General features: G+C 37.4%; 1 protein-coding gene across 5 annotated transcripts in view; it reads right to left on the bottom strand.

The window, feature by feature from the left end:
- LOC114466788 (kazrin-like) overlaps positions 1-15,543 on the bottom strand; it is a 242,594-nt gene that overhangs the window by 71,255 nt on the left and 155,796 nt on the right. For all 5 annotated transcript variants that reach the window (XM_028452521.1, XM_028452519.1, XM_028452523.1 and 2 more), the window contains one exon: positions 3,698-3,805. In XM_028452521.1, the coding sequence (XP_028308322.1) occupies positions 3,698-3,805 (108 nt within the window). The remainder of the gene's footprint in view (positions 1-3,697; positions 3,806-15,543) is intronic.

Here is a 15,543-nt window from a genome sequence, read left to right as displayed (position 1 = left end):
TTTCAATCCATCTTGGACTTTAGTCTCTCTTCTCTCTGCTGCATCTGACACTTTTGTCAAAACATCTTTAATGATTCCAGCACTTGTGAGTGAAATTACCATAATTTAATTATACGTGCTTTAAAGAACAACTCATTAGCTTTCAGAAACTGCTAGAATTTTGTAATATGACAAATACTAGCAGAGTTACAGTAATTTAATATAACGTATTCTCCTAGATGTGTTTAGGGTCCAAGGGAAACAAGGACATTTTGAGGAGTTTGTAAAATCAGGCTGGACAGTCCGGACAAAGAGGACATGTCCGGGTAAATGCAGACATATGGTCGACCCTACCCTTAGCATCATGAGCAATGTTGTTAGCTTTGGGTGAATCTAAAGTTTTGTAAGGTGTCAGCAAATTTCTAAAAAGCTATTTTTCACCCATCTCCATTTGTTTTAAGAACGCCAACAACATAGTATTTGAGGTTTATTTTAATAGTTCATTCAAGGTGATAATCCACTGTTTTGTCCAACCGCTACGTCGCATTGGGTCACAAACACGTAAGATCATCTCAATGGCGATACGAGGCGGTATAACGGGTACTAAAAATGGAACTGCTCCGGGTTCTACAATGTTGCTGCCCTCTGTTCCTCAAGGAGGGGTTAAATTCAGAAAACACATTTTGTGTATGTAGCTTTACATAATGACATTAAAGTATAATACTGTATATATTCTATATTAAACCACAGTGTTTGTTTTACCTGTGAGATAGTTTGAGAGGGAGGAGCTCACATTCTTATAAGGTAGGAGGAGCCAGGATTATCAGGAGGAGGAGTTTCCGCTACGTGATGTCAAGTAGCAAGAAAAATCCAACTCGTCCGTTTGGAGCTGAATTTTTACAAAATGTGGAATAACAAGGGAGGGAGGAAACAACTTTTTCAACTTTGGCCCTCTGAATGAGGCTAAATTAATGTATATCACTGTAGCAAAACCACTATAAAGTGATTTTTTCATAATACTGCCCCTTTGAGTCAGATTTAGAATTTGGAAAAATGGAAGCAAAATTATCTGGTAATTACCAGAGTTATAATGCATTCAGCATTGGCTTGTTTCCTTGCACATTTGACTAGTCTTTCATTTTTGCAAAGTAGCAAATGGCAAACTGTAGAATTGCACCAAAATAGAACAATAATATTTCTAACGTTGATGTTTGAATACTAAATATCTAACTCTTTCATGAAAACTGACTGATGGCACAGGCATGCATTTATAACTTGCCAGTGATTTTCACACGTATCAGAAACAAAGATGATCTTATCGTGTCACATTTATTTTTATTTTTTTTTTAAAGGTGAATTAAACAACTATAGTGTGTATTATTGAGAAGAGTCACAAAGAGTCTGAATGTTCCTCAAAAGCTGCAGTGTCTAAAAAGACTTTTGAATGTTGGTGCTAAAAGCAATTTACCTGGCAGTCTGTGGCGGCTGTAAAATGGCTTTGAAGGGAAAAGGTGTTTGGAAAGCGTCGGCACAGACGAGAAAAAGAAAGTGCTGAGCAGAGACCACTCTAATGCTTTTTACATTTAGACACACACACACACACACACACACACACATGTCTTTATGTAGTTGTGAGGCGCACACACACACACACACACACCCCTCTCTATGTCAAGTTCTATTTATTGTGCTCATTAAACCTTTTCCTTTGTCTTCCTCTCTTGTCATTTATCCTTCTGCCTATGTCCTTCAAACCTTAATCCTTCTTTTCCTCAAAGCTCTGTCTGACTGTCTAGCATTGACCTTCCTGCTTGGACTCACACACACACACATGCAAAGCCAGCTCCTGACACCAGTGCTATACCTAATTTGCAGAAGCAGCATCTGTCTCTGTAATGATCTGTGTCTTTTTCATATGTTCGTCCATCTCTTGCTCACTCCAGACGTGAAATAAAAGCTCTGAGAACACAGCCTCATTCAGATGAAACTTGTAGTGATAAACTCGGCCTTGGGTTCTGTATTGGTTTGTATCTCTCAGATAAAAGAGTGTACACTTAAGGACTTTAAAATGTATTAAAGCGTGCAGAAAAATCAACTTGAACCCAATGACTCCCAGGTATCTGAGATTTTAGTTGCAACTGTGATGTGTTTTGCATCTTAAAGAGTACAATAAAAAGTGAATGCTGTGGGTTGTCATGTAATGAACAAAATACAACATATCAGCGTTCTAGGACACCATAGATGGGGAAACAAAAAAACCTAGAATATTTGCATTTCCTGAAGAAAATAAAAGTGAGGATGCAGGTGCTGGCCCATGTCATTGAACACAGCATTAGCATTAGCCAAGCATTAGCATTAGCCCAGCAATAATATTAGCATTAGCTATCATTAGCAATTAACCTAGCATGAGCATTAGCATAGCATTACAGTTTTAAGGAGCAGCCTGACAAATCTCCAATGCAAAAGGCTTGATATTTCAAAAATTATCACAAAAAATGTGGTATTGCGAGCGGCTAGACGGATATACCAACTACTTTTGAGAAAATTATGACTCGGGGTTGAATATTTTGGAAGTAAAGTCAATTTGTTTGCAAAGATTTTTAGGTTGAAACTGGAGCATCTCCACTTTAACTTGAACTCTCCACTCTAAAAATGGGATCAGAGGTGAAAAGTCACTGCAGTTGAAGGGCTGTAGGTCAAAAACAATTGAAGATGGAGAAAATATTAGAGTTTAATGACAACAGGCAACCGAATATTTTAAAAGTTGAATGTTTGAAACCTGCTGAAAAATGGCTGAACAGCTGAAGTTGAAGCCGTTAAATCTTAAAATGCAGAAATTACCAATTAAATTGAATGGGAAAATGTTTGAAAAGAAAAATGATAAAAGTTACAAATCACAAAAGCACAAGTACCCCTGGGCTGAATTTTTTGACATGTTTTGATATCTTAATTGTCAAAATCAGTCAAACGCTGAAGGAGTTGATGCGCTCCAAGAAAAAAACAAAAAAAAAAACAGATAAAAATAATGAGAATGCCTCCTGCATCCTCACTAACTAGATTACAGGTTGTATGACACCTACTTTGAAGGCTGTACTCTATTTCACTGACAATATAACTCTGACAGACGACAAAAGAAGGCAGAGGATAACTGTCAGCCAAACAAGACCCTGATCAGGACAATAAAGAGGAAGGAGCCCCTGGGGACAGACTGGGTGACGATAAGGATCCATACATTCTCTGTAAGCCTTTCAGTATACACTATCTAACAGACACTTCTACCAGTGACATTGTTAACATCTTTCATCTGCTCTCCAAGGTTAAGTCTTGAATTAACTGCTTGACTTGCTAGTGCTACAACACAAAAACAGATGGAAAAAAAAAAATGCACCATGTGTTCTTTAGAAGAGCCGATGAATTACTATTGAGCAGAAATTCACTTCTAATAGTCATTAACATGTTTCTACAAACCATACTTAATGAGACTAACCATGTAATACTCAATGACAGATGTTGAAATAAAAGCAGTTCAGATTAAATAATGCTAATTAAATATTTGGACCCAGGTGCCACTAAACATCTCAGGCTTTCATAGTCTTTGTTCAGCAAATTCACTATTACACACTCCATATACGAAAAGCTGTTTGCAGATCCATAAATGAGAGTTCTTTATTACATCAGCCACTGAGGTTCAATAGAACTTAATGAGTCAGACTCATACCTTTGTCCAGTGATGCATCTGGAGAGTTGAAGTCCATGAGACTGCTGATTTCAGTCGTGTAGACGAGGTCGGACGCTGGCGGCTTCTGCCGTGAATGGGGAGAAGGATCTGGTACAGAAACACATAACAACCATGTTAATGTTATGTACATTAGGAATTACATTTAAAGTAGCCTTGTCATCAACCCAACATATTCGTCGCTCAACCAGATGCTTGTCTAAGGTGGGGCCACATCTTGACGCAGATGTTAGGTTATTGAATTGAATAAACGTGTACCTGGTGATATGGTGATGTCATCTTCTTCCTTAACAGAGGTAAAGAGGAACAAATCTTAATAGGGATAAAGGTTAATATTCTAAATATCACTGAAACGTTTGAGCTTGTCCCTCTGGAAGTGACATTCGGGTGTGTCCAGGATTTGCACCCAGGACCTCTCGAATCATACTGCTAAACAAAACCAAAAGGTTATGTGGAGAACCTTAAAAAGGGATCCCGGACAAGCCCCCAGTTATGTTATGTTTTTCACAGGTCTGATCCTTTCAACGCATGCACGAAACGCATCTACATCCGGTCACATTTTATATAAAAGGCTGAAATTCTGCTATTTAAAAAGAAATCGAAATGTATGTTTTGAGTAAATTTCGGTTTCTTTTGGTTTTTATTTTATTTTCTGTTTGGTTTTGACTACGTTCGTTTTTCCTTTTTTTTTTAATTTTAATTAACAACTAAAAACACCACAAGAACAGTCACGTATTTACATTTGTGCGATTAAAATATTTAACAAACGTTGTGTGGTCAATTTACATTGTAAGACTCGCAGTCATGAAGACTGCGAGTGAAGAAAGTGTCGTAATCTACGCGCATGCGTTGAAAGGATCCAAAAGAATCAGGCCGGTGAAAGGATCGAGCACTGACAGCCACAGGAGGACGCACCCCTTCTCAAAGGCACGTTGCTGCTCTGCCTCTGTTCCCATAGCGTGTTTTTATGTATTTGCGCATGAGCAGTCAGTTCCCCTAGATGAAAACCATTTAACCATGCTATGCTAAATGCTATACGTAAGTTCACAGTGCATTAGTAAATTGATATCACGTGACCGCTGCTGCTACGTTCTCTAGCTAGTGGACGGGATAACACTACAGGCAGGATGACAGAGCTAGAGACGATAAAGAAACTTTTTTTGGAGGAAAAACGACAGCTTTTAAAAGATGAAGACCAACACCTGAGTTACCTGACCTTCAGCAAAGGTAAGGTCAGAACATTGTTCGTATTTTCTACAGTGAAAGGTGCAAAAGGAAGGATTGGCTTTGTGGATGCTCCTCACTGAGGCTGTTCCGAGTTGTTGTTGTCGTCCGTTGTTTCTGATTCCAACACAAACAACGGATGCGCTGCCGTGTCATGAGATACATCTTGTTGGGAGAGTATGGAGGCTATATTAAATAATTGTTTATTTTTCTTTAATGGTGTTTTACAACATTGATTTTGTTAGATGGCTAAATACTTGTTCATGTGGATCTTGTTGGGTTTTTTCTTTATTATGAATTTTATGTTTTGATAAGCGCATTGAGATGACTTTGTTGTAAATTGCGCTATACAAATAAAGTTGAATTGAATTGAATTAACACATGCCAGCAGAAACATATGAAATTGTCATAGGTGTTGACATTGGTGGTCTCGATTTGGAACGCCCTGCCTACCCAACCCTAGTGCTCACGGCACGTCACTGGTATGTAATATGTACAGCCGGTTATCACCAGCACCAGCACCCCTCAAACACCCACCCAGTCAGGATGACAGAGAGTCGAAATTCACCTTAATGTTCTTTCTTTTCATATCTATTATACATAGTGAACATGATAATTGGTAAACATTGGTAGATAACATGTAAATCACAGTGCATTTAGATAAAAGTATGATAGATATTGGATATTGCCATTATTATTTCATAATAAGTGTATAAGTGTAAAGATTTAAAGATGCAATTTAGGTGACTACCTGTTCTTCTGATGATCACGTGGCACAAATAAAAATATTTCCTGAACTGAGTATTTCTTCTATACCACACATCTGGTTTCTCTGTTGAAATATTACCAAATGATATTCAAACAGGCACAGATACACAATTTAATCATGCAATGCAGCAAAAAAAAAAAAAAATTGAATTTCAATAAGCAAAATTTGACTTTCAATGAAGATGGGTTCTCATACAGTAGTGCAGTGGTATATATTGAAGGCATACTAAGCAAATTGCTTGGGGTCAACTTACATAAAATGCTGTGAACTTTAGCTGTCATGGGAAATTTTGAGGACAGCGTATTAATTATACTACTGCCAGTTTCAAATACAGATTTCTGCAAATAAACAACCACTGGGGAATAAAAGTCTTGTGTTATTCTCTTGCTTATTTGTTTCTTTCCTCCCACCTTTAATCCATCAGCTGCTTGTCCTTATACGGACAGTTTTGTATGGTAATTATGAATTAATGTGTCTCTGAGCACAAATAACAACTTGCTCCATGTCTTCACCTAAGGTGAAAGCGCAGGATAGCATTTGCACACGTAACTCTTTGCCTGCAAAGAGTTACGTTTTCAAAACTAGCTTTTAGTGAATTAAGCCTCTGGCATCCGGCACATTTTCTTACCCTCTTCTTTTTAGGAATGATTTAAAAACTCACACTTCACATCTTATCTGCCCAGTAGCCTGATTAACATGTTGACCTTTCTGCATCATGAAATCATGACAGGACTTCACCAACGTTTGGAGACTGAAGAATACTGAGAAAAAGCTTTGTGTAAAAATGCCAAGAAACCAGTAAATCAGAAAGGTTGCAAGATAACAATGATGAAATGAGATGGATTGATGAACAGAAGACTATTCTGGAAATACGATTCACAAAGGGCTATGAGGTATTTTGCCAGCCTAATGTGTTAGGACATTGATCATATTCATAGGCTACTGATACTTTAAGTATGATGCAGTAAATCAATATTTACTGGCATTTTATGAAAAATAAACATATGCTGCCGATCACTAAGATTATACAGAAGATAAAGAAAGATATCTTCAAATAAGGTACTTTGATTGCTGTAGGTAATAATTGATATTTGGTAGTGTCTGTTGTCTGGGCTGAATTGGGACAAAAAAATCAGTCCTGGCATTTTCTGTCCAGACCAATCCACTACATTATCAGCAAAACCACATAGAATCCATTATCATTAAAGATGCAGTTTGTAACTTTCAGATCCCGCCCTCCCATTGCTCTCTTGCCCTGCCTCCAAAGTCCCTTCCTCAGATGAGCTAACAAGCTAACGCTAGCCTGACAGCGACATCACAGTAATATAACATGCACTGTTAAAAGAATATTACTGCAGTGCTTCTCTCTCTCAATGTGCACACGCCAATCATTCAGCAGCAGCAACAAGTGTCACTCACAGAGGCTGCAGTGATGGCAGCGCGCACACAAACAAAAAACCCATGCACTTCAGAGTTCTGGTGTAACAATTACAAATCAAACATAATGTCAATCAAGCAGTAGTAATTACCTTTCAAACACAAAAGTCTTCTACTTCTACTTCTTCTGGCAATCTGCCAAAGGCTGCAGGAGCAGCAGGGGGGGGGACTTTTATAAGAGTTACAGACTGCACCTTTAAGTCAGTGATGCTCAACAGGTGGCTCTTTGTTTTAATTTTAATTATTATTCTCCTAAAAATCCCTAAAAGGGGAAAAATTTTCACCCCTTCTTACCCATTTCCTTTGGACATTTTGCAACTTTCTTTTACCTATAAAAGTTCTGATACTTTTTTCAGACTTACCTTTGCAAATAAATATCCCTTTTTTCCTATTTTTGTCCATTTTTGCAAGTTGTTTTTGAAACTTTTATCCAATTTTTGTGCTTACTATTTGATCAAACAAATATTTACATTTTGGTTAAGAAAACTTGGGGAGTCCGGCTGATGATAGCGAGCCCGTGCATTATTTTCAGATTCAGTCATAACAAATCACAAATCCACACACTCAGATTTGCGTACACGAGGTCTGACCTGATCGTAGCGTACGCTCACATCAGAATTGATAAATACTAAAGCTTGCGTGAATGTGGTTGAACACATGTCGTACGCTAAGATCTGAACTTACATACAATTCATAAATTAGGGCCACTGTGTTTGGTCAATAGGGCTGGGCGATATGGAACAAAACTCATATCTCAATATTTTTTACCAAAATGGTGATTTTTATTACTATTCTGAGAAGTAGCAAAAGCAGCAACTTCCAAAACAAGTATTTTAATACAAAATTAGCTATAAAACATATATCGTTATAGGCGTTATTGTAATTTTCTATATTGCCAAAATACAAAACTTGATATATCTTAAACTCGATATATTGCCCAGCTCTATTGGTCAGTTCCTTTTTGTTGCATATGCCTCAGCCTGTTTTCTTCCTCTTCCTCTTCTTCTTTGGGTGGCTGAATCCACCACTCCAGCATCACCTGTTCTTTTCAATCTTCCTCACTGTCTTTCCTTCCTTCTGTCACTCTTTAATGGGCTTCTCTGTCTTCTCACGACTGAGTCTGCCAACTTTTATCAGCTGGCACCGTGCATGAGAAAGGCCGATAGCTGGAACAAAAGCAGCCCTTTTAATGAGTGGTGGAGGTGATTATGGAATGAAGAAATCCACGACTGGAACCTTCCATGTGGCTCAGCTTAGTCTGCAAACTACAGATAGACACTACCTTACTTTTGTTGCAGCTGCCACTCACCTATAATTGCGCTTACATTCTCTAGTCCTAGAGCTGCTGGACTTGTGATAAAGTGTATGCATTCATGCATTAATCATATCCAGCCAGGACAGACGCACACCCCACCCCCAAATCTCACTTCTTCTTCTTGCCTGGCTCACCTGTCTCAAGACCCTTATTCAGAGCAGGTACCCTATGGATATCCTACAAAAGTGACTAATGGAACTGCCCACACTGCTGACTAACCCCTGATCTCAAGATGCCTCATTGTCAATTCATGTCGTAATAAAAGGCTGCCGAATGTGCAAGGCAGTCCATTCAAGGAAATGTGTAAGCAGTAAGCTGAGAGTGGAAAGGACTGGAGAGAAAAGGAGCTGCAGCCTGGGAGACTTGACAGAGGAGAAAGAAGCTTTTGTTAATGCGTTAAAGTCAGTTTCACAGTAATAAACAAATCCCTAACGCAAGAGTGGAAAATGTCCTTTTTTCATGGGTCATTGAATGATCACAAGTGGCACGTGGAAGGTAGCTCTGTCACAATGTAGCTGTAAGAATTGTGGAAAAATTGAGAGTTCCATTCAATTGGTTAATTTGAGATATCTACAACTGCATTATTTGATTCTGATTATTATTATTTGAACAATTTCAGATTCAAAATTATTGTGGTCATGTGATAAAAGCGTGGGGAAATTGTGATCCTCCAAATATTGAAGAGTTTCATCAAATGTGTGTATTTAGAAGGACTGCGATATCTACAACTGAATTATTTGGTAATTCACACAATAATTCATGTTTTCTCTGTCATTTTACAGAGAAAAAATGAAGTTCTGACCGGGTGCTCAGAACTTCTAGAAAAACAGCTGGACTGTGTGTGTCCAAATATTGAAGAGTTTCATTAAATTTGTGTATTTAGAAGGACTAAGATATCTACAACTGAATTATTTGGTATGCTACACAATAATTCATGTTTTCTCGAATTGGATGCTGTAAAGGGCCCAATTTGGCCTCCGGGCCTTGAGTTTGACACATGTGAATTAGATGATAGATAATATTTTTGTGTATTTTAAAAGCTAATTTAATACATGGGTCAAAACTGACCCGTTTTCATAAGAGATGCTAACAGAATGCTAACACAAGAGGAAGGTCATGTTTTATGGGGTTATTTTTTTCAGACTCAGTAATTGTAATGAATTCCAATTGAACTTTAGTAATTGAGAACGTAGTTGTAATTGACGTTCTGGGGGAGAAAGAAAAAATATATAAATAAATAATATATATATATAGTTGTAACAACAGGATCAAGGATAACTAGTAACTTTGAGTACTATTTAATTGAGCTACTTTTTACTTGTACTTGAGTATTTTATGTATGACTTACTTGTACTTGAGTACAATTTCAAACAAGTAACAGTACTTCTACTTGAGTAGGATGTATCAGTGCTCTTTACACCTCTGTTAAAATGACAGAAAATCATCTTTAACTGCAGAATACAACAAATGAAATAAAGTAAATAATATATAATGAATGTTCAACAGCGTCTCTAAGTTATAAACAATAACAAGTAACCGAATCTTGCTTTTTGATGCAAAGTCAGAATAAAAGAAGGAAGAATGAGTGAAGAGAGCGTAATGAGCATGTGTAAAATGTTATGGGGGAGAAGCTGCAATATACAGACTACATTAAAGGGGACATATCATGCTAAATCCACTTTTTTAGCACTTAAATGCATTTTGTTGTATATTTAGAGTGTTCAGAAGTATAGAAAAGTTCAAATTAGTCTCTTCAGGTGCTCCGGTGATATCTTTATATTCTGTTTTGGTCATATTTTTCAATCTGTTTCGATTTTTCGATTCCCTATTACGTTTTTTGAACAATGACATCACAGTATTTGCAGAGGAACTGCCAAATTAGGACATCGACTCCAGGTCCAACACTTCGAGCAATCCGCCATTTTTATTTTTCGCTTTTATTTTGTAGTCCAAGCTCCAGGATGCAGAAGTTACGAGAGGACAAGTCAAAATGTTTGGTTGTTGGATGTAGTAACCCACACGCTTCATTACACCGTCTCCCAGCATCAGAACCTTTTCAAAGTGCCTGGTTGAGTTTTATTTTTCACGGAAATGTACCCTTGTGGTTAAGGTCATTTTTTGTGTGCGCGAAGCACTTCAATGATGACTGCTTCAGCAACCTCCGCCAGTATAAAGAAGGATTTACAGAAAGACTTTGTCTGATTGAGGGTTCAATTCCTTCTATCTTTGGAGACGATGAACAGAGCACTTCGGTAAGCTGTAAATAACGCTAAAAAGTGTGATGATAAGACGTCCTTGTCATAGTTTTGTTTGCATTAGCAGTTGCACCGTCTTCATATGTTAGCGCTGTGTGCTCGTTTTAGATCCTTGATGATATGGCCTACGTGGTTTAATTTAAGTCTAAAGTTTTCATTAGTCATTTCATTTTGCCATTTTTGTCTCCGAAAAGACTGTATTAAAATGCATTTCGTGACGTTAGCTTGGCGCTAGCGTTAGCTCGGTGCTTGTGTTAGCTCAGTGCTTGTGTTAGCTCACTTGTTAGGGTTCTGCAGGTTCATCATCTTCATTTTCATCTCGCTAGGCCGGGTCCGACTCTGGCTCAAACATGTAATGCTGGATGGACAAGTATTCGGTTGTTGACATTTTGTAAATAACGTGTGAATAAAAAGATTCTGCACCGCTAAATAATTGTATCTCTTCTATCAAACTACAAAAATGGCCGAACAGGGTGGAGTTGAACCGAGTGTCACCTCTGCAACTTGGAGAGGGGGCGGGGTATGAAGTGTCTCATTTGCATTTAAAGAGACCGCACCAAAACGAGTTGCTCTCAGAAGCACATCAGAAAAGGGGTAGAAAAGGGGTGGAGCTATAATAATGAGGAATTCAGACCCAAGCATTGCAGTTCCGCTTTATATAGACCACAGCTGTATGATTTATATCTAAAAAGGAAGGATTTAAATGCATGATATGTCTCCTTTAAACGAGGTCTACACTTAGAACGTGTTTAAGGAGTGGGTGTGAATAAATCAGCACGTAGAAAATATTCACTGAGAATGAAGGAGGAGGAGATGCAGAAATATCGACTGTGCAGCAGCAGCCGTGAATCTAATTTTCAATGATTGTAAAGTTCTAAACAAAAACTTTTAAAGTTCATGAATACGACCAATAGTATAAGCTGGGAGGAGAAATACATTCTAATACATGTAAGCTGTCATATTGATTGAGTAGCAGTGCACTTTCTGCTGGTTTGATTTGTTTTCTAACTCGTGTGTGTGTGCGTGTGTGTGTGTGTGTGTGTGTGTGTGTGTATGTGTGTGTGTGTGTGTGTGGGAGGAGGTTTGGGACTTGACAAATGTTGACAAATCGTATCAGGAAACCAGTGACAATTCACAGTTCTAGTGTTTATCAAAGGATGTAAATGCAGATTAGTTTCTTTCACAAGTATTTTGTTTTTATGCTTCGTCCCCACACAACTCTAACGGACTTTAAGCCATTGAAGTTTGACATTTAGATAGTGTAGGCTTGTTCCTTGAAACATGTTGCAAATAATATTTAATGCTTTCAATCTGATTTGCACAAATTGAATTTAAATTTTATTTTGCCAGTCTTCCGAAAAACAAAAAACAGAACAAACACTTATTTGTCCAACTAATCAGCTGAAAGGGTGGAGGTTGAGGCAAAAGCTTATACACAACTGCCCGATTACAAAAAAAAAAAAGGCTCTTTAGATAATATCAATATTACACATCCAATATATATTCTACACAAAGTTTTATATGTAGTTTATACATGCATATCAAACATAACGGTATATACATATACGTACAAACTTACACACATACATACATATACACATATACATGCATGTACATTACATCTGTCTATAAAAGCAAGGAATCTGTATGTCTGTGTGTTCCTCAATTATCTCTGCGAGTCAGGCTCAGACTGACCTGAGACTTTCAACATGGCTGCTGCTTGGTTCAAGGGTGTGCAACGTCAGATTTGTTTGAACGCCCCAGCCCCACCTCCTGAGTCAATGGATGTCATCAGGCCTAGCTTGATGATGTCATCAGTCCTCGTTATTCAGTGATGATGTCATCAGTTTGAACATTGGACCTCGACAATGATAATGTCAACAGTTCTACCCCCACAGTGATGATGTCATCCCTATGTTCCAATGTTTTAATGTTCTAATATTCCATAGTTACTGATGATAATCTCTTTATAAAAGCAAGGAATCAAAAGATTCCGTGTGTGTGTGTGTGTGTGTGTGTGTGTGTGTGTGTGTGTGTGTGTGTGTGTGTGTGTGTGTGTGTGTGTGTGCGTGCGTGTAATTCAGAAATACATTTACATTACAGTGTTTACAGGTCAGTTTAAAGATGATTTAACTTTTATTCTGAAATAAAGAGGAATTAAAGCTCCCATGTAAACCATCCATGAAAAAGCTACTTCCATACTTCCTACAGTCACTGCACTAATGTACATAATATTAATATTTCACTATTTAATATCTACTCCACAAATTTCATTAATTAGATTTTAAATTCAAAATATAGTGTTTCAGTTCATAATATACTTAATCCCAATAGATACCTTAGGACACTAATATTACTATTTTTACAATACAATAATAATAAGTGTAATGAAGACTGTCATTAAGTGTTGTTTGTTATCCTAACCCTACCTAACCCCACTAGATCTCTCCACCTAACGCAAAAAATGCCAACATAGCTCCAAAGGTGTCATAATTTAGCGAACAACACTTAATAACAGCCTTCATGACATTTCATGCTAATGACAGGTCTGACAGCATAATGTCAGCCTCATGTATAATAATTCAAGTAAAGTGTGACCAAAGTTTCTTTCAAAATAAAAGACAAGTCCAACATGAAAGACATTAAGTATTTATTTATTTTTGACCAGCTGTCTGCGACCTACCCAGAACAGGGCCATGACCCACTTTTGGGGCACGACCCACCAGTTGAGAATCGCTGGCTTAGAACCATGTCTTCAGGAATCAAAAGGTACCTTTCTTGTTTTGAAACTAAATAGGTTCTCTATTCTTACCATTTTGTTCTGCTTTTAACTAGTGCTGTGAAGAGATTAAAACATATTTTTTTTTAATCGCACCTAAAAATTGCTGAGAAACGCCCTCAGCTTGAGGTATTTTCATTTAAATTACATTACTGTAGCAGATCAAAACATTTATATATAACAAAGTGTCTTTATAAAGTGATTCATTGTTTGTTTTTAACAGACTAAACAGATGCAGGCGTAGAAATTTACATTCCTCTGTATTTAAGACTAGTCCCAAGGGCTACATGTCATATTGATGTGTACTTTTGTCAATCTCCAAATAATAAAAAACACAAGTGAAATGAAACGTCATATGTAGTGCTATAAGTTAGCACATCATAAAAAGTAACAACACTTTTCCGACACCAAACTTGTTGCTTTTTCTCTATATTTCAGATATCAATATTTATCCAGTGAATTTGTTCGTTTGTCAGACACAGCGTGCTTGCAGCATGTAGCAGTTAGCATTATGCAAGCGTCCGTGTTAGCTGTCCATGCTAGCCGCTAGGCTGCAAGACTCCGGTGATGAGGCACACTCTTTCTTGCACAATTTGCACACAACTAGGCTTTAGTTTTCCATCCGCGCTGTTTGAAGTGCAAAAAAAGCGCATATTTTTTTCCTGTAATTAATTAATAACAATTAACACGTTAAAGTGACAGCCCTACTTTTTTTTTTTTTTAATTTATTTCATTGCATAATTGTGACCATCACCAGCCCTCCCTAGGGAAGGGTAAATACTTTATTAAAGGGAGGATGTAAAAAAGACAGCCCTACTTTTAACACATAAAGCAAAAAAATGTTTATTAACTACTGATCGATCAAATCTGCTAATAGCGTTATTTGATTTCGCTGTACTGCAATTCTCAACTGGTGGGTCGCGGACAGCTGGTATTGGTCTCTCATGTTACACTTGTCTTTTATTTTGAAAGAAACTTTACTTTTGACAGGCATGCTGTTAAATGCATAAAAGATTATATACGTGTATTTTCAACAGCTATTTTTGAAAAACTACATTTTGTTCGCTGAATTCTGAAAAAAAGTGGGTCGCAACTTGTGATTTATTGACTGTAGCAAAATGTGGGTCTCACGGTGAGACCAGTTGAGAACCCCTGGCTTAGATGTTTTGGATGAATTTCTTTCTTCATGTCATTTCAGTCTTGTTTAACCATGTATTGAATTTCTTAGTATTCTAACATTCAATTTAATACTGGATATCTGCTGATTGTTTTGGCTCTACTGTCTTGTTGCATGTTAAAAACGGGCAAAAGATACAAATATGTGCTCACAGGTGGGAAAAATACACATACAAATATCCAAAATTCAGAAAGCAGTTACAATAAGAAAAAGGGGATTGGTTTTTTCTTGTTGAATGAGATCAAATGAAGCTGGAATCATGCACAGTCCACATTCCTGTGAGTGATGTCTTTTGTCGATACACAGAACAGTGGAAAGCACTCATGAATTGGATTTCTTGCCAATTAAGGTTGTTAAAGGCAACCCAGGAGTGTGTCCATTCAGGTATGATTATGCCTGAGTGCACTTGGGTGTCTGCGCTGACAACTGCACAGCATGATGGATGTGCTTCAGTCCATGTAAGCAGCTACAAATTCTTCCAATCAGATGACGAGTCGACGTGTGAAAACTGACAAAAGTTAGATGAAAAACTGAGAAAACAGAGCCGTTCATTCTCTTTTTTGGTGTCACTTAAACTGAAGTTGTGTTGAATGATATGTTTAAAGGAAGGAACATGGCTGAGTATGACAACTTAAACTTTTAATTGTATAAGAATGTATACACGCATCTAGACTGTTGCTGCCTTGGTCCAATTAACCCAAAATACAGAACTTTGGATGATGGGAGTAAACTTGAATTTAATACTTAATAAAACATGGGTAGAAAGGAGACTTTTCTTTAATTAAAGTCTAAATTGCTAAGGTTATGTAACTTGGGTTTCTGCTCCATTTATATTGACCATTTCTTTACCAGTATCCACTAAATGTGATTAT

The sequence above is a fragment of the Gouania willdenowi genome, chromosome 7 (genome assembly GCF_900634775.1).
Source record: "Gouania willdenowi chromosome 7, fGouWil2.1, whole genome shotgun sequence".
NCBI lineage: Eukaryota > Metazoa > Chordata > Actinopteri > Blenniiformes > Gobiesocidae > Gouania > Gouania willdenowi.
The sequence above is the reverse complement of the archived record's forward strand: the minus strand, read 5'-3'. Positions and strand labels throughout refer to the sequence as shown.